The following is a 23713-nucleotide window of genomic DNA, read 5'->3' as shown; positions in this document are numbered from 1 at the left end:
AGCATTAAGTGTAGAACCACTAGACTGAGGAACAGCTTCTACCCTGAGGCTGTTAGACTCATGAATCTCTAACTAGAATAATCACTGTGAAAAACCATATCATGTTGCTGCTGATCTGTTTCATGTTGCTGCTGATCTGTTTCAATGTTGATGTGTTCATGCGTGCACATCTGCTCACAGACTCATGTTCATGTTTGTGCTGATGTTCAATGTTTTATGTTATGAGTGCTTAGCGTATATTTAGTTGATGTTTTTCTTAGTTCATATCTTAGATGTTATTACTGTTTTTCTTATACATTTTATTGTTGGATGTAACTGGGACCCCGTATACATAATTTCGCTCCACCACATGTACCACATGAGGTGCGAATGACAATAAAGAAACTCTGACTCTCTCTCTTATATTGCGCCAAGTCATCTCAGGGCACTGAACAGAACCATTCATTGATTTTCTCGGCTTATAGCTAAGACGACTTTGGCATGACTGTCTCAGAGGAGTTGATGGGGGAGAAGGCGGACCCCGGAGGCCATCTTAGCACCATCAAACTGCTTTTTCCACCATTGAGTATGCTGCTGTTGTGGGAATGAGTTTTGTTTGTTGACTCCTCAGATCGAAGATGTCCTTTATTTGAAGAACGAAACATCTCTGTTTCAAAAAGAAACCATCCAGATGACCTGACTGAACATTGTTGGATTTTATCCACCTTATTCCGGATTTGGCGCCACTACCCATAATTCATAGCGGAAGCCGGTTGTTTACTTCCGCCCGCGATCCCGCGCTGTTGTTTACGTTTGTGGGTTAACACACTTGCTAGCAATTTAATGTTTTTGACACAAAAGTTTCCTTTACCTGAAGTAAATGGCAGCACATCAGAGGTGGATACATTGCAAGGATGTTTTAAAAAGCTGCGAAGATAAGTCGTTAACTGTGTCTCACCCATCATTTCTCACGGACTGGGTAGATGATATGAAATCATGGCCCGGAATTACCTACATCGATATTATTAATTACCTTGTTTTTTCTGAAGGCGTCGATGGCGAGGAATTGCGGAATTATAAAAGCACAGAGGCGTATAATTACCTCCACAGCAACAAAATAGATACAGTTTTGCTCAAGAAACAAGGCGACTTTATCTTTCTGAAAGCAGCTGTTGAGCCGAGCCAGAGCGTTGGTCAAGCTAAACACTTAGCATGGGTCATGCTCAGAGAAAGTGGAGTGGTAGAAACGGTCGGCTGTTCCTGTATCGCCGGATTGGGAAAATCATGCAGTCATGCGGCAGCTATTCTGTGGAAGGTATATCACTTATCTGGATATCAGAATATTTACATCACTGAATCAGAATCACTGAACTGGGCGAAAGCTGTGAGCTTCCCGTCTGCCTGTGTTTACATGTGGAAGCCAGAGCATTGTGCAGCCTGTGATCTACTGTCACAAAAAATTAAACATTAAAAAGGCTGTACAGTATTTTTATATTATTTGTTTTTAAAAAAGTACAGACTGGATGCAAGGCAACCTAACATTTACAGAAAAGGAAAAAATAAATGACAACAGCAGGGATGTAAATAACTTGTTTCATTTTATTAGGAGCAGTGACAGCTGAAGTCTGTTAAATTGTTACAGGTCCAGAATGCTGTGATCAGTGGAAAGACGGGGCTAGCATGTACAGATGAGCAGCGCAGGTGGAATGCTGGGACAGCAAAGAATCTTCAACCCAAACGTCTAAGCATGATAAACTTCAGACACCACAAGGCAGAGCAGCAGTATAACATCAACTCAAGGGCTGCAGACACGATTAGTCTTTATTTTCATAAGTGTTATAAGGACTTGATCTTGTACAGGCATTGTAAATTCATTGTTGTCATCTCCTTCCAGTGCTGACACAAGAGTGTTAAATGTTTCTAACGCTATACCAGTGTACAACAAAGCGTCTGCGTCATTTTGTAGAAGAAAAAATGCAACTTCATCACACTGAGTCGTCTTGTCCTGGACATCTTTTCTGCCAGACGTGTTGCAGTATTGATGATGATCTTTTAGCGAAGGGTCCTCCCACTGTGTGTGGACTGAGTGCAGATGTGGCCCAGGAGGTTGTGTGGAGACGCTAGCCAGGTCTGGGATGACTGACGGTGAATCTACGGTGCACTCTGAATAACACAAAAATACAAAATCAAATCAGCGTAACACAACCTGTCAAGTGTCACTTACCTTATTACGTTTTAGGAAGGAAATTTGTAATTCCACACTCGTACACACATGATACATCTTAAATGTCAATAGTGCTGTTTTAGTGGGGCTTTAGCCCCCTTAAATTTTCCTAAGCCCCATCAAGTTATGCTATAATATCAAAATATTGTGATTAGATTTTAGTTTTTCATCCTTAAAAAAATCAGTTGGAGCTAGGTTGCATTTAAGCTTTTTCTTTAAAGAGTTTAAAAGAAGTTTTTTTTTCAGCTGTGTCTGTTTCAAATAACCTGCCTCTAATAACTCAACATATTCTTTATTAACAAAATCCCCAGACTTTTACAGCCCTGGGGGCTGAATTTTACCAGGTTGCTAAATAAAAAGCTATTCTCGGACAGTTACATGAAATCATATACATCTCTGCTAGCATGCTACTGATGTTAATTACTAACCACTTTGTCTTTAAGATTTGGATTTGGCTGCCAATCAAGTACTTTCTCTTAGTGATAAAGTATTTTGGAATTAAATTAATAATACACTAACATCCACAATAACACTGCAACCAGCTAGCGCTGATGCTAACACCATCCACAGTATAGTAATTATAACATTACAATTATAACATTAATAATAATATAATTCAGTAAAAGATAAGAGCTAAGCATGATTAAAATGTGAAGCGGGGACAAATCACATTTTCAATTTCACTCACCGGGAACAGATTCGGCCGTTTTGTCGATGTTGCTGGAAGCTGTCTGGCTCACAGTGGTCCGGATGAGCTGCCTTCTTTTCTTTGGTGGGGCCCGGTCATAGCCCAGATAGAGCTCCGGGTCGGGGTGAAGCTCTGTGGGCTTTTTATCAATAAAATGAAAGGAGCAAACATAAACTCTCTTCGGGGGGTATTTGAGTTTTAAAGCTGCCAGCCACGCTCGTTTTCGATCCTCCTTCCTCGGCATGGAGTGCAGTTCGTAACGCGCTGGGCACACACAGGCCTTTCGAAGTTGTTGATGTGCAAAACAATACGTTTCTAGCTCGTCTTTCAGTTTTCTGGAGCTGTTGTGACAGCCAACAACAGCACAAGTTGAACCCGAACTCATATTAGAATTGTTTAAGCCTCCTGCTACAGCACAAATTACTAGAATTTGTCATTAGCAAAAGTGCCTGTCATTAGCAAAAGTGCCTCTCGCTTTAGCTCACCGGAAGTATAAAACCGGGAAGGGGCGGTACCTGTCTGTCATGGCAGCCCACATACGCTCTTGCAGAATAAGGTGGATACCTGGATTATTGTGCATGAACTTTGGTGTTTTGAACCACTTTGGCATGACTGTCTCAGAGGAGTTGACGGGGGAGAGTGTGAGCCCTGGAGGCCATCTTAGCACCAGCAAACTGTTTTTTTACACAGTGGAGTATGCTGTTGTGGGAATCAGTTTTGTTTGGTGGCTCCTCAGATCAAAGAAGTCCTTTGGATGAAGGACAAAACTTCTCAGTTTAAATAAGAAACCATCCAGATGACCTGACTGAACATAGTTGGATATTCAATTGTAACAATTAATTTAAGGAAATTATGTCAGAGTTCAGGTGAGAGACAAGACAAAGTGCAGCCCAATGACCCCTATGATGATTAATATTAATAGAACCAATATTCCCTCACCTGGATGTGGGTCACTGGGGCCCCACTCTGGAGCCAGACCTAGACGTGGGGCACGCTAGCCTGGTGGCCGGGCTTTTATCCATGAAGCCCGGCCTGGCACAGCCCGAAGAAGAGACGTGGGTCCCCCTTTCCATGGGCTCACCACCTATGGGAGGGGCCAAAGGGGTCGGGTGCATTGTGGGATGGGTGGTGGCCGAGGGCGGGAAACTTCGCGATCTGATCCTCGGCTCCAGAAGCTAGCTACTGGGACATGGAATGTCACCTTTCTGGTAGGGAAGGAGCCTGAGCTGGTGTGTGAGGTTGAGAGGTTCCGACTAGAAATAGTCAGACTCACCTCAACGCATGGCTCTGGCTCTGGCTCTGGAACCAGTTTCCTTGAGAGGGGTTGTACACCCCTGGTGAGAAGTGCTGAGCAGGAGTGGGCATACTTGTTGCCCCCCATCTTGGTGCCTGTACGATGGGGTTCACCCCGGCAAACGAGAGGGTAGCCTCCCTCCACCTACCTGTGGGGGACAGGTTCTGACTGTTGTTTGTTCTTATGCGCCAAACGGCAGTTCAGCTTACCCACACTTTTTTGGAGTCCTTGGAGGGGGCACTGTAGAGTGCGCCTCCTGGGGACTCCCTTGTTCTGCTGGGGGACTTCAACGCTCACGTGGGCAATGACAGTGAGACCTGGAGGGTGTGGTGGGAGGAAGGGCCCCCCTGATCTGAACCCAAGTGGTGTTCTGTTATTGGACTTCTGTGCTCATCATGGATTGACCATGATGAACACCATGTTCAAGCATAAGGGTGTCCATATGTCCTCTTGGCACCAGGACACCTTTGGCTGCAGTTTGATGATCGACTTTGTTGTCATCTCATCTGATCTGTGGCCATATGTCTTGGACACTTGAGTGAAGAGAGGGGCAGAGCTGTCCACTGACCGCTACCTGGTAGTGAGTTGGCTCCGATGGTGAGGGAGGACACTGGTCAGACCTGACATGCCCAAACGTATTGTGAGGATCTGCTGGGAACGTCTGGCAGAGTCTCTTGTGAGACTGAGCTTTAACTCCCACCTCTGGGAGAGCTTCAAACACATTCTGGGGGAGGTGGGGGACATTGCGTCTGAGTGGGCCATATTCCACGCATCTATTGTTGAGGCAGCTTATCGGAGATGTGGCTGCAAGGTTGTCGGTGCCTGTCGCAGCGGTAACCCTCGAACCCGGTGGGGGATACTGGTGGTGAGGGATGCTGTCAGGCTGAAGGAAGAGTCCTATCAAGCCTATTTGGCCTGTGGGACCTCGGAAGCAGCTGATGGGTGCCAGCAGTCCAAGTTGCATGCGGCTCGGGTGGTCGCTAAGGCAAAAACTCGGGAATACTTTGAAGACCTCCTCAATCCCACCGGCATGTCTTCCACTGAGGAAGCAAAGCCTGAGGGCTTTGGGTCGGGCTCTCCGATCTCTGGTGCTGAGGTCACCGAGGTGGTTAAAAAGCTCTTCGGTGGCAGGGCCCTGAGGGTGGATGAGATTTGCCTGGAGTTCCTTAAGGCTCTGGATGTTGTGGGGTTGTGTTGGCTTACACGACTCTGCAATATTGTGTGGACATTGGGGCAGCTCCCCTGGATTGGCAGACTGGGGGGGTAGTCACCCTATTCAAAAAGGGGGACCGTAGAGTGTGTTCCAACTACAGGGGATCACGCTCTTAAGCCTCCCTGGTAAGGTCTATTCAGAGGTTCTGGAGAGGAGGGTCCATCAGATAGTCAAACCTCGGATTCAGGAGGAGCAGTGCAGTTTTCATCCTGGTCGTGGAACACTGGACCAGCTCTACACCCTCAGCAGGGTCATGGAGGGTGCATGGGACCAGTCTACAAGCGCTTTGTAGACTTGGAGAAGGTGTTTGTCCGCGTCCCTCGGGGAACTCTGTGGGAGGTACTCCGGGAGTATGGGGTACCAGGTCCTTTGATATGGGCTGTTAGGTCCCTGTATGGCCGGTGTCAGAGCTTGATCTGCATTGCCAGCAGTAAGTCAGGCTTGTTCCCAGTGAGAGTTGTACTCCGCCAAGGATGCCCTTTGTCACCGATTTTGTTCATAACTTTTATGGACAGAATTTCTAGGCGTAGCCAAGGTGATGAGGGGATCCGTTTTGGTGACCTTTGGATCACGTCTCTGCTTTTTGTAAATGATGTGGTCCTGTAAGCTTCATCAGGTCGTGATCTACAACTTTCACTGGAGCGGTTCGCAGCCGATTGTGACGCGATCGTGATGACGATCAGTTCCTCTAAATCTGAGGCCATGGTCTTGAGCTGGAAAAGGTTAGAGTGCCCTCTCCAGGTCGGGGAGGAGGTCCTGCCCCAAGTGGAGGAGTTTAAGTATCTTGGGGTCTTGTTCATGAATGAGGGAAAACTGGAGCGAGATATTGATGGGTGGATAGGTGCGGCATCTGCAGTGAAGCGAGCGCTGTACCGGTCTGTCGTTGTGAAGAGAGAGTTGAGTCTGGCTGGTATCTGGGCTCTCCCTTAGAGATAGGGTGAGAACTCGGTCATCCGGGAGGGACTCAGAGTAGAGCCGCTGCTTCTCCATGTCAAGAGGGGCCAGTTGAGGTGGGTCGGGCATCTGGTTAGGATGCCTCCTGGACGCCTCCCTTGTGAGGTGTTCCAGACACGTTCCACTGGGAGAAGAGCCAGATGAAGACCCAGGACATGCTGGAGAACTATGTTTCTCAGCTGGCCTGGGAACGCCTTGGGATTCCCACAGAGGAGCTGGCCCAAGTGGCTGGGACAAGGGAAGTCTGGGCCTCCCTATTTAGTCAGCTACCACTGCAACCCGACCCCGGATAAGCGGAAGAAAATGGATGGATGTCAGAGTTCAGGGTTTTAAGATTCAAAGCTCAGCCAGTCAACAAGAATGGTTCAGTTTCAGTTCAGTTCAATTTATTTACATAGCGCCAAATCACAACAAAGTTGTCTCAGAGCACTTTACAGGAACATTCACATACATAGAAAAGCCAATTAGTAAAGTTCTCTATCTAAGGAATCCAGCAGACAAGTTGAATCTTGGCTTTGTTGCAGTTTCCCATCCTGAGCAAGCACAGTGGCAACAGTGGAAAGGAAAAACTCCCTTTTAAAAGGAAGAAACCTCCAACAGAACAAGGGTCAGGACAAGCGGCCATTTGCTTTGACCAGCTGGTTTGAGAGGACAGAAAGGAGAGACAAACAAACATAGAATGGAAGATCCAGGTATAGGTCCAGGTGTATCTGAAAGACAAAAAAAAAAACATGTTAAGGATAGAAAAAATAATTACAAAAAATAGGTTGAGCAGAGTAAGTAAAGACAGTAACAGAGTGAAAATGTGGGGTCAGTTTGTCCTCCAGCAGTCTAATTCTTTAGCAGCATAACTAAGGGACAGCTCAGGACACCCAAGCCAACCCTAACTATAGGATTTAGCAAAAAGGAGAGTCTTAAGCCTAGTCTTAAAACTGGATAATGTGTCAGCCTCATGGACAGAGATTGGAAGTTGGTTCCACATAAGAGGAACCTGATAAGTGAAAGATCTGCCTCCCATTCTGTTTTTGTAAATTCTAGGAACCACAAATAAACCTGCAGCCTGAGAGCCAAGTGCTTTGTTAAGAAAATATGGAGCAATAAGATCTATAATATAAGATGGAGCTAGGTTGTTGAGAGCTTTGTAGGTTAGAAGTAACATTTTGAATTCTATTCTGGATTTGACAGGGAGACATTGGAGAGCAACTAAAACTGGAGATGTATGATCTCTTTTACCAACTCCAGTTAAGACTCTGGCAGCAGCATTTTAGATCAACTGAAGACATTTTAAAGAAGTATTTGGACATCCAGATAATAAACCATTGCAATAGTCCAGTCTAGATGTGACAAATGCATGAACCAATTTTTATGCATCATTTTTAGATAAGATGTTTCTAATTTTAGTGATATTACGCAGGTGGAAGTAATCGGTTCTAGTAACGTTTTTAATGTGGGGGATAAAAGACATGTCCTGATCAAAAATAACACCAAGATTTTTAACATTAGAGCTGGAGGACAGATTAATGCATCTAAGGAGGGAGAAAGACTGAAAAATTAATTCCTAGGGTGCTCGGGTCCAAAAACCAAAACCTCAGTTTTGTCTGTGTTCAACAGGAGAAAATTAAGGGTCATCCAGGTTTTTATGTCTTTAAGACATGCTTGTAGTCTAAGTAGCTGATTGGATTCATTGGGTTTAATGGACAAATATAATTGTGTGTCATCAGCATAACAATGAAAATGTATCCCATGCTGTTTAATAAGTACCTAATTGAAGCATATATAAAGTAAAGAGTATTGGCCCAAGCACTGAGCCCTGAAGAACTCCATGACTAACTTTGTTGTAAGAAGAAGCTTTATTATTTACATTTACAAACTGGAATCTATCAGATAGATATGATTTAAACCATTTTAGAGCTGTTCCTATAACCCCAACATCATATTCAAGCCTCTGTAGTAAAATATTGTGATCAACTGCATCAAATGCAGCACTGAGGTCTAACAGGACCAGTGGAGACACAAGTCCATTGTCTGAGGCCATGAGAATATCATTAGTGACTTTTACTAGTGCTGTTTCTGTGCTATGATGAGCTCTAAACCCTGACTGAAACTCTTCAAACAGATTATTTCTTTGTAGATGTTCACTCAACTGACCTGCAACTATTTTCTCTAGAATTTTTGAGATTAAAGTTAGATTAGATATAGGTCTATAGTTGGCCAGAATTTCTGAATCAAGGTCAGACTTCTTAAGTAAAGGTTTAATTTAGGGCTGCAACTAACGATTATTTCAATAATCGATTCATCCGCCAATTATTTTTTCGATTAATCAGCAAAAAAAACCAACGTTTAAATTTCCACCCTTTTATTCCAAAACTGAACATTTGACTGACATAGAAATTCGCACAAAAAAACAGGTTGCTATTTGACTATTCTGTTAGTAAAATATTGAATAATAAAAAATAAAAGTTAGTCATATAGCTTAAAAAGATAAATGTACACAAAAATATATAGAAATGTATCTTTATACCTGCACAGTATGTAGCTACTTTGTAAAATGTGTCCTTGAGAGAATAGTGTAACCTGGATTAAAAGTGTGGATTATTGTAACCTGGATTAAAAGTGTGGATCATTTTAGTGACGCCTTCGTCTTCAACCATCGACAGAGGCCTCATGTCAGTGATGATCATTTAAGGATCTTTCAGTGAAGACAGCTGCTGCTGTGGTGTCCATGATGTCTGTCCATCATGAAGGCTGTCGTTTGTTGTTGTTTTCTGGAGTGAGAGAGTAAATATGTATTATATTATAATTTACAGCAACTCAAGAAATGCCTTGTTTCACTTACAGTGTTAGGTTCAGGCAAAAGTAGCTAAAAGAGCAATTAAACACACACACACACATATAAATTACTTAATTACACACATTTGAGTAGATGTAATAAATGACTTTAATTCCTGTTTAAATGCAATTCATCCTGCCATATATGCAGTATTTTCAGACTTTGCCAATAAATTAAAAGTTGAAGCTTAATCATTAAATTAAGGGGGCCGAGATGGTGTAGAGGCAGGGCAGCCGGCTTGGGACCCGAAAGTCCCAGGTTCGATCCCCAGTCACTGCACATCACGTGGCGTCTCTGGGCAGCACGCCTCATCCCCAAAATGCCCCCCGGGCGCTTTCAATAGCTGCCCACTGCACCACCTGGTGGTGGATGGGTTAAATGCAGAGACTAATTTCGCCATTGTATGGAAACATACAGTGCTGACATTGTGATGACATTATTATTATTATCATTATTATTATCTTTGTGTTAGATTTATTTATAAATCACATTTAAACACTGCTTGTACCAATTAAGTTAAATAAAAAGTAACACATGTTCTCTATCGCCGTCATTAATCAGATAAACAAACAAACAAGCAGCAGAAGCTCCAGAGAGACGTTACGTTACGTTTTCTCTCTTGAAACAGAACAATGTGTTCAATTGTAGAGACTCACCTGCAACACATGAAGAGTTGTATCAGCTGCAGCTCCTTCCTCCTCCTCGTGACTCCGACATGTTTACGTTTCATCTCCGTGGTTCTCTCGTGTCGTGTTGTCAATTTTCAAAGCTGCATGTTTCTCAGTTTTTATCTTGGTGAAGTTCTCCCACACTTTGGAGGACTTGGGTCGAACAGTTTTCTTCTCTGCGTCGGTCATTTGTAAATTTTACTTATTTTCCTTTGAAAACAGACACTGCTATACAGCCCCCCCCCCCTCCCCCGCTCTGTTCAACTCGCGCTGCAGAGTTTGTTTTTTTTTCAAACTTTATTCAGTCAGTCAGCATTGACAATGAACTGCAGGTGAACAAAACGGCCCCGCAGCGCCGTGAAAGACGCATAATTGCGTGACACAATGAATCGATAATGAAATTCGTTGCCAATGCTTTTAATCATCAATTTTTATCGATTTCATCGATTCGTTGTTGCAGCCCTAGTTTAATTACAGCAACCTAAAAGTGCTGTGGTATGTAACCATTCATTAAAGACAAATTAAGTCGATCCAAAATGTGGACAATAATTAGAGGAAATACCTCTTTAAACTGTCATGTTGGGTTTAACTAATCAATTAACCCACATGCAAGAACACCACACAGGAGAGAGATGAACTATAATAAATGTTTATTTTGCGATAACTAAGCGGAATCAGATGAAGGTCTGGTCCGTGAGCGGGGCTGTTGAATGCTCAGCACACTGGAGAGAACAACAAGGGAGATGATGAGTTTGAGGTTGTAGGAAAATTTGATTTCTGGAAGGAGAGTAATGAGAGCTTACTTGTTCGGTGATCAATCCTGGGACTGGGAGGGTTGGTCCGGGGTCTTTTAGTTCCAGTTAGGTCCTTGAGAGTGGTTAGAGGTTTGTAGAGTTCCTTTTGAATGTCGGAGGAAGCTAGAAAGAGAAGGCGGCGTTGGAGGGCGGACTGGTAGGCAGAGGCTTGAAAGCATCAGAGGAGTAGACGGACTGCCAGTCGGTCTTTGCTTGAGATCGGTGTCGGCTGTGTCAAGTGGGTGTGGGAGCTCGGGCATCCACGGGGTAACAACCCACGGCATCACGAGGAAACAATGAGAACGAGAACCAGGTCAGGATCCACAAAAAAAAAAAACATCTGAGAGAAAAAAAACAGAATACACAGGAAACAGATTACTCTCAGATCACAGGGAGATAAATACAGAAAAAACTCTGAGGAGACTTGGAGGGGCTGTGAGATACCATCACTGGTAACACGCTGGCGTCGAGGTACTGGCAGTCCTTCTCTCTTAACCTGCCGGTAACGAGTTGATTGTCCACCGGTGTGCCGATGACGTCAGGTAAGACGCTCCTCTGCCAGCCGACTCCAGGACTCCATCTAGTGGGATAAAGAATTCCTAACAACCCCAGGACCTAACATAAACAGTCTGGTTGGGATGGGATCTAGCAGGCATGTGGATGGTTTTTTGGAATAGGTTATTATTTTTGACAATTCAGAAAGCTCAACAGGACAAAAACTGTCCAAACATAAATGACGCTCTAGTGAAATATTTAAAGTTGCCTCATTTGACAGGGGACTAGAGATAGTAGAAGGAAGGATGGTTTGAATTTTCTCTCTGATAGAAATAATTTTATTTATAAAGAATCTCATGAAGTCATCACTATTATAGTTGTAGGGATACATGGTTCAACAGAAATTGAACTTTTAATGAGTCTAGCAATAGTACTAAACAGAAACCTAGGGTTATTTTATTCTCATCTATTAAAGATCCATCCATCCATTATCTTTACCCGCTTATTCCATTTTGGGTCACAGGGGTCGCCGGTGCCCATGTCCAGCAATCACTGTGTGAGGGGCGGGGTACACCCTGGACGGGTCGCAAGTCCATCACAGGGCCATATAGAGACAAACGAGACAAACAACCATTCATTTTCTCATTCACACCTAGGGACAATTTTAGAGTTACCAATCAGCCTAACATACATGTTTTTGGTCTGTGGGAGGAAACCAGAGCACCCGGAGAAATCCCACGGAGAGAACATGCAAACTCCACCCATAAAGGCCCCTGGACCGGGGTTTGAACCAAGGACCTGCTTGCTGAGAGGCAGCAGCTCTACCAGTTGCGCCACCATGCTTTTGTGGTGTAACTGTTATACTGGATGTGATGTAAGTGTTATAGGGGAAATGACTTGTGCAGGAAGTGAGGGCAGTTGTGTTTTGGACACGAGACAATAAAGACACGCTTAAAACTACAGAGGACTCACGCGTGTATTAAATAACACGACATGGTGTCAGAAGTCCTGTAACTTGCATGGAGAGAAGAAGCGGAAGCCCTCTGACAAGGTTTTGCACATCAGCGAAAAAAAAAAGAAAGGAAGAAGGACAGAAATGAGCGACGGAGAAAACGCGAGCGGGGGCCGGCCACGCGCCACACACACGCAAAGAGCTTCATCGGGACCTGGGCCATGCGCCACGTTCAACATCCAGCCACCGGAGTCCTTCGACTTTTCACAGCCACAAGAGTGGGACACGTGGATCCGCAGATTTGAAAGATTTCGTAGGGCAAGTAACCTAAACGCAAGCTCTGATGAAAATCAAGTTAACACGCTGATTTACTGCATGGGCAACAAAGCGGACGATATTTTACTCGGGCTCGCTCTGTCTGATGATGAAAGAAACACCTATATGAGGGTACGTGACAGCTTTCAAAACTTTTTCATCATAAAGAAAAATGTTATATATGAGCGAGCTAAGTTCAACGAGCGCAAACAGAGTGAAGGAGAGTCTGTGGACTCGTTTGTGACTGCTTTATATGCGCTGGCCGAACACTGTAACTACGGGCTGCTGCACGATGAGCTGATTAGAGACAGACTCGTGGTCGAACTGCTGGACAAAGGGCTTTCTGAATGCATGCAGCTGGATGCAGAACTTACCCTAGATAAAGCAGTGAGAATGGCACGTCAAAGCGAGGAGGTGAAAAGGCAACAAGTTTCATTACGAGGAGACTTCAGAACACAGTCAGGCAGTGCTACGTCTGTGGACAGAGTCAGAGTGCTCAGAAAGAGCAAACCTGCTAAAAATGTTCCTCAAAATGCTTTGAAATCACCCAATGTGCAGTACAGCAAAGGAAAAACGTCACAGTGTCAAAAATGTGGCAGTTCTCCATCGCACCCCAAACATGATTGTCCTGCAAATGAAAGTAAATGTCATACCTGTGGCAGAAAAGGACATTATAGTCGTGTGTGCAGGGCACCTAAGTCTGTGCATGAGGTTTAGGAAGACGCTTTCTTTCTCGGCAGCATCACAACAGATGGTGATCCTTGGATGGTCCATGTCGACATACACGACAACAATGTGATGTTTAAAATCGACACAGGTGCTGACGTCACAGTCCTGCCATACACCGTGTTCCAGGACATCTGTAAAGATAAACCCACCAAGCTCCACAAGGCATCAAAGCCACTCCTAGGACCAGGGAGGAGTCCACTCGACGTCGTGGGCGTCGCTAACCTGATGTTAAAGAGAGGTGGGAAAGAGGAGATGGAGGATGTATATGTTGTTCGTCATCTGCAAACTGCATTATTGGGAAGACCAGCGATCTGTAAGCTAGGACTAGTCGCACGCCTGGACAATGTTACGATAAAGACATTAAAGGAAACCTACCCAAAAATATGCAGCGGACTGGGCGAAGTGCACCAGCCGTACGCCATAAAGCTTAAACCAGGGGCTCAACCATTCTCACTTAAAGCACCAAGGAAAATCCCATTGCCATTGATGGACAAAGTCAAGCAAGAACTGTCCCGCATGGAAAACCTCGGGGTGATCTGCAGAGTTGAGGAGCCTACAGACTGGTGTGCTGGCATAGTGGTGGTGCCCAAAAAGACAGGAGACGTGCGTATATGTGTTGATCTCACCAAGTTGAACGAGTCGGTGTGCCGTGAGAAGTTTATCCTGCCATCAGTGGAGGAAACACTGGGCATGTTGGCTGGAGCAAAAATTTTCAGCAAGCTGGATGCAAATATGGGGTTTTGGCAAATTCCCCTGTCTGAAGATTCAGAAAAACTAACGACATTCATCACACCCTTTGGGCTTTACTTCTTCAAGCGACTACCATTTGGCATAGCATCTGCTCCTGAACACTTTCAGAACAGAATGGTGACGGAGGTTACAGAGGGCCTCGAGGGAGTAGTGTGCCATATTGATGATGTGCTGGTGTGGGGACGTACTCAAGAGGAGCACGACGCTCGCCTACACGTGGTGCTGGAGAAGATCCAAAAAGCAGGTATCACACTAAATATGGCAAAGTGTGACTTGTCAAAGCCTGAGGTGAACTTCTTGGGTCATGTGATCTCCGCCAGCGGCATCAGCCCCGACCCAGGAAAGACTGAGGCTGTGAAAAAGATGAAAGAGCCGTCAATGGTGAGTGAATTAAGATCCTTTCTTGGAATGGTAAACCAGCTGGGCAAGTTTATCCCACAGCTGGCTGAGAGAGACAAACCCCTGCGAGATCTCTTATCGAAAAAGAACTGCTGGACATGGGGTGTCGATCAGATTAAAGCCTTTCAAGATCTAAAAGATGTGCTGACATCACCACCGGTACTAGCCATGTATGATCCCAGCAGAGGATGCAAGGTCTCAGCTGATGCATCATCATACGGGCTAGGAGGAGTACTTCTACAAAAATGGGACGAGGAGTGGAGACCTATAGCCTACGTGTCGCGGTCTCTCACACCAACCAAGCAGAGATACGCACAAGTGGAAAAAGAGGCATTGGGACTGACCTGGGCCTGTGAGAGGTTCCGCAACTTCCCGATAGGACAACATTTCCATCTGGAAACGGATCACAAACCTCTCGTGAGTCTCCTGGGGTCTCAAGCATTGGATGCTCTATCTCCTCGAATCCAACATTTCAGAATGCGTTTGATGCGCTATTCCTACTCCATATTTCATGTGGCCGGTAAAAGTCTGTGGACTGCAGATATGCTGTCACGAGCGCCAATACAGAGGAGTGAAGCACCGGCTGACAAAGAGCTGTTGGAAGACACTAACATCTACATAGACATGATAATGGAAAACCTACCTGCGAGCACTACCTATCTGGAGGAGCTGAGGGACCAGCTGCAGAGGGACAGTGTGTGTGCACGTGTAATGCAGCTGTGTGCTGAAGGATGGTCAGCTTACAACACAAAAGAACATTCACTCAGGTCATACTGGACCGAACGAGCTTTCCTTACAGTCCAAGATGGTCTGCTACTAAAGGGACAAAGACTCGTTATACCCTCAACAATGAGAAATTATGTTCTCAACAAGCTGCATGAAGGACACCAAGGCGTGGTCAAGTGTAGAGAGCGGGCACGGCAATCAGTATGGTGGCCTGGACTCAGCCAGCAGCTTAATGAGTTGGTTCTCAACTGCAGAGCATGCTGCCAAGAGAGACAGAACTACAAGGAGCCGCTGATGCCGACACCGTATCCAGGGAGACCATGGCAAAAGTGTGGAGCGGACTTGTTCATGCTAGGAAGCAAGACTTACCTTCTAGTGTTGGACTACTCATCCAGGTATGTGGAAATTGCGTTGCTGACCCCCACAAGGGCTAACGATGTGTTAATCCACCTGAAATCTATTTTTGCACGTCATGGGATTTGTGAGACCCTACTGACTGATAACGGGCCACACTTCTCTGGAGCAGCCTTTGCACAGTTTGCAGAGTCTTATGGGTTCCAGCATGTGTCTAGCAGCCCAAAATACCCTCAGGGTAACGCAGAAGCTGAGCGTGCAGTGCAGACGGTGAAGGGGTTCTTGAAGAAGTCAGATGATCCCTACCTCGCCCTGCTTGCTTATAGGGCCACCCCACTTCAAAATGGGTACAGCCCAGCTCAACTTTTAATGGGAAGGAGGCTTCGTACTACTGTGCCTATTCTTCCTGCACTGCTAAATCCAGCTCTTCCTGATGGAGAGGTTGTGATGCAGAAAGAAAGGGAGAAGAGGATGAAAGATGCTCAACGCTACAATCTTTGGCACAGGACACAGAGTCTCAGTGGACTAACATCTGGACAGGACGTGTGGATCACAGACCAAAAAGCAGCTGGAGCTGTCATCGGAAGTCACACCACACCCCGTTCATATCTGGTGGAGGGATCTCATGGGATCATCAGGCGGAACCGTCGCCATCTCATCCCTATGCAACACTCACCAGAGCAGAGTCAGGAGCCCGGATTTGCAACAGAACAACCAGAATCAGCACCAACACAGCTGAATGATCCGGGACCATCATCTACGCCTACTCTCAGAACTAAGTCTGGGAGAACAGTGGTTAAGCCAACCCAATTAGATTTGTAATTGTGATAATCATTTACGTTACCTTAAAAAAAAAATCAAAAAAAAAAAAAAAAAAAGAAACAGAGAGCTGTAAGAGTAAGAAAAGTGTTACTGTAACTGAACATGTATGCTTTTGCGCTGTTTGAATGTAACTGTTCTAGTCTCAGGGTTCAGAGTTAATACAGACAGTTAAATATTGTTTGTAATGTTTTGGAACACTTTATCAGCTAAGGTTAAAATACAGAGTGTCTGTTGGGGTGTGTGGATGATTTAGGATTTAGATAGGAGCAGACCTTCCAGCCACAGGGGCAGAATAATCCCCTAAGGTACTGTTGGATCAGTGATAGTCTACCCACTGATTCTAGAAAGGGGAGATGTGGTGTAACTGTTATACTAGATGTGATGTAACCGTTATAGGGGAAATGACGTGTGCAGGAAGTGAGGGCAGTTGTGTTTTGGACACGAGACAATAAAGACACGCTTAAAACTACAGAGGACTCACGCGTGTATTAAATAACACGACAGCTGCCATCTATTAAAGATGAGTAATATAAAGTTCTATCTTTACGGAGAGCTTTTTTATAAGTTAGCAGACTATCTTTCCAAGTTAAATAAAATTCTTCAACATTAGTAGAGCACCATTTTCTCTCCTGGTTTCTAGATGCCTGCTTTAAAGTACGTAACTCAGAATTGAATGGTTAAAAACAAGAACACGTTTTATTTATTTTGTAGCTGTAGAAGGGGGTCAGAATCCAACTGAGGTGACGGGTCTTCACAGGCAGGTGGGGTGAGAGCCATCTGTTAGAGTTGGAAGAGCAGTTAAGGTGGGGGCCACCAGTTGGAGCTGTGCAGGATGACCTCACCATACTGAATGAATCACCGCTGCAAAGCCAAGCTGAGCAGAGCATTGATTGAGGAGAAGTTCAAGAACGGGGTCCAGAGTCACAAGTGCGGGTCATACACTGGTAGTCATAGATCCAGAGAGCAAGTTCAATGGGCAATCCGTGAATCAAAATCAATAAGGCAGAAAACGTTGTACCAGGGTCAGATGAGCAGAGCAGAGACAGACGAGTGGCAGGCAGAGCGATAAATCCAAGGGACAGGCGTGAGGTCAAAATCCGAATAGCAAGGCGTGATTGTCAGGCATGAACTTGGAAATAAGATGGCTGGATATCAGGGACCGTGAGCGGTATAATAATCTGGCCGGGAAGGCAATTGAGCGTGGAATTTAAAATACAGCAGGTAACAGGTGAATAACATGACCGCTGATGAGGTGAATATGCAGAGTGGTCATGGTTGGGTGACAAGAGCAGAAAATATGACATGAGAGATATAATTTCTACTATCAGCTCTCTTTAAAACTATGGCATCAGCATTTTGGATCAGCTGAACACTTTTTAATGACGTTTGTGGGCACCCAGATAGTTAACAATTGCAATAGTCCAGACTAGACATGAGAAAATATATGAACTAGTTTTCCTTAATCATTTTTGGACAAGATGTTTCTAATCTTAGTGATATTACACAGATGGAGGAAAACTGTTTTGGTAACATTTTTAATGTGTGGGTTAAAAGACATTCTGATCAAAATATAACACCATGGTTTTTAACTTTAGAATTGGAGGCCAACTTAATGTCATCCAGAGAAAGTGAAAGACTGCAAAATTTATTCCTAAGACTAGAAGTAAATTGATGTCAGAGACTGCAGTTCCACTACCCATACAGAGCCAGCTTTCTTGATGAGCTTATCGAGTCTGTTGGCATCAGCTTTCTTCACCCTGCTGCCCCAGCACACCACATTATAGAAGAAGACACTGCAGCTGCAGCATGGTTCTGCAGAGGTTAGGCGTAAACTCAGGCAAGACCTGAGTCTCCTCCAAAGAAAAAGGCAACTCTACCCTTTCTTGTAGAGGGCACTGGTGTTAGCAGTCCATTTCAGTTCAGTCTAAGTGGACCCCCAGGTACTTGTAGCAGTCCACATTGTCCACCTTAGTACCCTTGATGTTGATAGGTTTGGCAGGGGGGAGGTGATCTTCTTTCCTGTAGTCCACCTGCAGCCCTTTAGTTTTTCCAATGTTGAGTTACAGGTGGTTCTGTCCACACCACTCCACAAAGCTGTCCACCACACTTCTGTATTGAGCTTCCTGGTCACCAGTGATGCAGCCCACAATGGCAGAGTCATCCGAGAACTTCTGCAGATGGCAGGATTGTGAGTTGTACCTGAAGACTGAAGCGTAGAGAGTGAACGGAAACGGCAAGAGGACCGTCCCCTGAGGAGCCCCTGTGCTGCTCAGTATGGTGTCTCAGGTGGACACCACCTGCAGCCTCACATACTGTGGTCGACCTGTGAGGTAGTCTCTAATCCAGGTGACCTGCGAGTCATTCACCTGCATGTCCAGGAGCTTACTGCAGAGTAGAGCATGTCTTATTATGATGTTAAAAGCACTGGAAAAGTTGAAGAACATGACTCTTACAGTGCTGACTGCCCTGTGCTGTGTTGTGATTCTTGTATGTATGATCATGCCTGGATTTAATCGAGTTGAGCTGTAAATAACCACCCAGTCTTTTTTCTTCTTCGTTGGTAGTGTGGGATGGTCCTATCCCAGGACCTCGTTGTGAGGTCTTCATCAACCACATCCCACATGATACCTATGAGGATGTGCTGATCCCTCTACTCAACTCCGTGGGGCCATTGTGGGAGTTTCGTCTTATGATGAACTTCAGCGGCCAGAATTGGGACTTTGCCTATGCCAGATGTGGCACTGCGGCCCTAGCCACTGAGGCCATTCATCTGTTACATGGCTACATGCTGGAGCCTGGCTGCCATCTCAACGTCTGCCACAGCACTGAGAAAAGGCACTTCTCATTGCCATTTATAATGTTTCATTTTTAAGAATATCTGTAGGGCTGCAAAAACAAATCTATAAAATTGATCAAAATCGATTAATAAAAGTCTTGGCAACGATTTTCATTATAGATTCGTTGTGTCGTACGATTTAGCGTCTTTCACGGCGCTGCAGAGCCATTGTGTTCACCTGCATTGTCATTGCTGGCTGACTGAATAATGTTTGATAAAAACACACAAACTCTGCAGCGCGAGTTGAACAGAGCGAGGGGGGAGGTGGAAGCAGAGCAGAGGAGGTGTTTTCAAAGAAAATTAAATACATTTTACAAATGACCGACGCAGAGAAAACTGTTCGACCAATGTCCTCCAACGTGTGGGAGCACTTCACAAAGATAAAAACTGCGCAACATGTAGCTGTAGTGAACTCGGCCTCCGGTCAAAACCTGCCTCTGAGGACCTTCATGGGACAGGAACTGTTATTTCATTGATTTGAATCCAAAAATACAAATTAGCTCATCCAGAGACTTTCTAATTGTATCCTGAACTAATCAATTGAAAGAACACTCTTTTTTTATATTATCATTACTATTTTTACAAATGTCTTGATAATCAAAAGTGTGTTTAGTTCAAATCATTTTAAATGTTGAAATGAACCACTCATTTTAAATCAACTGTGAAACAGTATTAATGATTTTTTAAATCCTCATTCAAAGTAGAAATCAAGTTAATGTCTGTTACAAAGTAATTATGCATTTTGATCTTCTGTCTGAAATGAGAAGTAGTGATGTCGGTCAAAAGTCAGAAAGAAGTTATTAGAACGAAGTGGATTGTTTTAAACCTAGCAGACGGTAAATAAGAAGCTACTGGCACCTGTGGGTCTGTAATTTTTCCAAAACATTCTCTGTCTGTTCCTAAACATTTCTCTGTCTGTTCTTAAACATCTCCGCTGTTTTTCTGACTTGTAGTAACCTCTGACGTCACTAAAACCACACCCCTGTTGGTTCTTTCAACCAATCAGGACTTCCCAAAAGGGACCGGAAGCAGAACTCTTTAAAAGTCGACACTTCCTAGTTCCAGTTAGTTCTGGGAGCACAGTTGAACCGAAGTTCTGGAGAGAACAGAAGTTCCATGGAGAAGGAAGACAGGGTGACTTTGCAAGGGTGAAGTCCACGGTGGTCATTTTCTGAAAGATGACACCTGTCTGGAGTGTTGATTCCGGTCATTACGCCAAAGACCTATTCAACATCTCAGGAGTTCAGCACGTTTGCTGAAATTCCACTTAACTTAATCCTATCTTTCGGGGAAGTTTATTTTGGAAGCTGGGCCAGTCAGCCTCGTCATCCCAAGTTGATGAGAAGCGGATAAATCCCTGGAGATAAAACGACTCAGCCTTTCTGGACGCCAGGAGAAGACCTCTCTGAAACCCCACCAAGGTAAAGAGTCAACGCTCGGGTACCATCTAGCCGAAATCACTGGGAAACGTGCTATCTGGTTTCAAACAAGATAACTCCCCATCTTTTCTTTATTATCTTAGTTAACCCTAAGTATCCACTTTCCCTTCTTAAACTTTACTCCATCTCTATATTTCTCTGCCAGTAAAAGATAAGCTAAAAGTCTGCAGATATTAATTTAAGATCTAAGGAAATGTCTGTTGTTTTTATTAAGTAAAACGTGCCAAGTTTTATTAATCAGAGCCGATCAGAATAATCAAGTGTACAATGTTTTGATGTTAAATTTTGATTCTGTTAATAAATGACCACATTCATTTTGATGGGTCAAAGAAAATTAACGTCTCATGTCACTGATTAGACCATCTCCAATACAGTATCTCTGTCACATATCTGTCAAGTAGCTCGAAAAAGAGAGAACCCGTTATTAAATATTGATTGTAGTGGAGCTCCTAAGCTAACACTGAAGCTAACCTACCCTACATCACTACACAGCTTTGAAAAGTGATGACATGACACGGGAGAACCACGCTGATGAAATGTAAACATGTTGGAGTCAAGGGAGCTCAGCAGCAGATACAACATGTCTTACTCCCAACTCGTGTGTTGGCAGGTGAGTCTCTAGCATATTCTACGTTTGTTCTGTTTCCAAGTGAGAAAAAGTAACGTCAGTCTCTCTGGAGCTGAAGCCGCTGCTTGTTTGCTGATTAATGACCAGTGTTTCCCCTAGTTAGCTTGCCATGGCGGGGTGCTCATCTCATCCATGATTTTTGCTGATGGGGGGGGATGGAGACATGTCTGAGTGCAGCTTGTACTAACAGTTTTTGAGCGGGGGCGGGGGGCGTTCAACATGAGGGAAGAGGCAATGTGAGTGCTGCCTTGGGCTATTTAGCTAGAGAGCCTGTATTTTGTGCCGCTAGCTTAGTGATATGTCATTGCCGGGCGGGGTGCTCAGTTTTGTTGGCGGGGTGAGGCACCCGCCTGTATAATGGTAGGAGAAACACTGATGACAGTGATGGAGTACGTATTTGTTACTTTTTAGTTAATTTAATTGGTATAAGCAATGTTTAAATGTGATTTATAAATAAATCTAATACAAAAATAATAATTTTAATGATTAAGCTTCAATTTTAATTTGCTGGCAAAGTCTGAAGATTCTGCATATATGGCAGGATGAATTGCATTTAAACATGAATTAAAGTAATTTATTACATCTACTCTAATGTGTGTAATTAAGTATTTTATGTGTGTGTGTGTGTGTGTGTGTGTGTGTGTGTTTAATTGCTCTTTGAGCTACTTTTGACTTAACCCAACACTGCAAGTGAAACAAGGCATTTCTTGAGTTTCTGTAAATTATGCTATAATATATATAAACTCTCTCATTCCAGAAAACAACAACAACAAACAATGACAGTCTTCATGATGGACAGACATCATGCACACCACAGCAGCAGCTGTCTTGATTGAAAGCATCCTTAACATGATCGTCACTGACATGAGGCCTTTGTCGATGGTTGAAGACGAAGGCTTCACTACAATGATCCACACTTATAATCTAGGTTACAATAATCCACACTTTTAATCCAGGTTACAATAATCCACACTTTTAATCCAGGTTACAATAATCCACACTTTTAATCCAGGTTACAATAATCCACACTTATAATCTAGGTTACAATAATCCACACTTTTAATCCAGGTTACACTCTTCCCTCAAGGACACATTTTACAAAGTAGCTACATATTGTGCAGGTACAAACCAGATTCCAAAAAAGTTGGGACACTAAACAAATTCTGAATAAAAGCTGAATTTAATGATGTGGAGATGGCAAATGTCAATATTTTATTCGTAATAAAACATAGATGACAGATCACAAGTTTAATCTGAGTAAATGTAACATTTTAAAGGAAAAATATGTTGATTCAAAATTTCACAGTGTCAACAAATCCCAAAAAAGTTGGGACAAGTAGCAATAAGTGGCTGGAAAAAGGAAATTGAGCATATAACGAACAGCTGGAAGACCAATTAACACTAATTAGGTCAATTGACAACATGATTGGGTATAAAAAGAGCTTCTTAGAGTGTCAGTGTCTCTCAGAAGCCAAGATGGTAAGAGGATGACCAATTCCACCATTGTTGTGCAGAAAGATAGTGCAACAATACCAGAATGGTGTTACCCAGCGTAAAATAGCAAAGACTTTTAAGTTATCATCATCAACCGTGCATAACATCATCAAAAGATTCAGAGAATCTGGAACAATCGCTGTGCGTAAGGGCCAAGGCCGTAAAACTCTACTGGATGCTCGTGATCTCTGGGCCCTTAAACGTCACTGCACCTCAAACAGGAATGCCACTGTCAAGGAAATAACAGAATGGGCTCAGGAATACTTCCAGAAAGCATTGTCAGTGAACACAATCCACCGTGCCATCTGCCGTTGCCAGCTGAAACTCTACAGTGCAAAGAGGAAGCCATTTCTAAGCTAGCTCCACAAGCTCAGACGTTTGCACTGGGCCAGGGGTCATTTAAAATGGAGTGTGGTAAAATGGAAGACCGTTCTGTGGTCAGATGAGTCACGATTTGAAGTTCTTTATGGAACACTGGGACGCCATGTCATCCGGACCAGAGAGGACAAGGATGGCATGGGCAGCTTGCATGTCTGGAAAGGCACCATTAATGCAGAGAACTATGTTCAGGTTCTAGAACAACATATGCTCCCATCTAGACGTCATCTCTTTCAGGGAAGAACCTGCATTTTTCAACACGATAATGCCAGACCACATTCTGCAGCAGTCACAACATCATGGCTACGTAGGAGAAGGATCCGGGTACTGAAATGGCCAGCCTGCAGTCCAGATCTTTCACCTATAGAGAACATTTGGCGCGTCATAAAGAGGAAGGTGCGACAAAGAAGGCCCAAGACGATTGAACAGTTAGAGGCCTGTATTAGACATGAATGGGAGAGCATTCCCATTTCTAAACTTGAGAAACTGGTCTCCTCTGTTCCCAGACGTCTGTTGAGTGTTGTAAGAAGAAAGCGGAATGCCACACAGTGGTAAAAATGGACTTGTCCCAACTTTTTTGGGATTTGTTGACGCCATGAAATTTGGAAACAACAGATTTTTCCCTTAAAATGATACATTCTCTCAGTTTAAACTTTTGATCTGTGATTTGTGTTCTATTCTGAATAAAATATTAGATGTTGGCACCTCCACATCATTGCATTCAGTTTTTATTCACAATTTGTTTAGTGTCC

At 44.0% G+C, this 23713-nt stretch overlaps 2 protein-coding genes across 2 annotated transcripts in view; one reads left to right on the top strand and one right to left on the bottom strand.

The window, feature by feature from the left end:
- Positions 1–23713, top strand: part of LOC119427623 — a 64616-nt gene that overhangs the window by 15394 nt on the left and 25509 nt on the right. Inside the window, exon 3 of the mRNA XM_037695259.1 lies at positions 18751–19021. Within this exon, the coding sequence (XP_037551187.1) occupies positions 18751–19021 (271 nt within the window). The remainder of the gene's footprint in view (positions 1–18750; positions 19022–23713) is intronic.
- LOC119427150 lies at positions 1602–3412 on the bottom strand. Its single transcript, XM_037694731.1, has 2 exons — positions 2892–3412; positions 1602–2142 (listed from the first exon to the last, which is right to left on the bottom strand). Exons 1-2 carry the CDS (start codon positions 3274–3276, stop codon positions 1775–1777), a joined length of 753 nt encoding a protein of 250 aa, XP_037550659.1. The 5' UTR covers positions 3277–3412; the 3' UTR covers positions 1602–1774.

Source organism: Nematolebias whitei, chromosome 21 (genome assembly GCF_014905685.2).
Source record: "Nematolebias whitei isolate Nwh7 chromosome 21, NemWhi1, whole genome shotgun sequence".
NCBI classification, from domain to species: Eukaryota; Metazoa; Chordata; class Actinopteri; order Cyprinodontiformes; family Rivulidae; genus Nematolebias; species Nematolebias whitei.
This window is presented reverse-complemented; position numbering and strand designations above follow the sequence as displayed.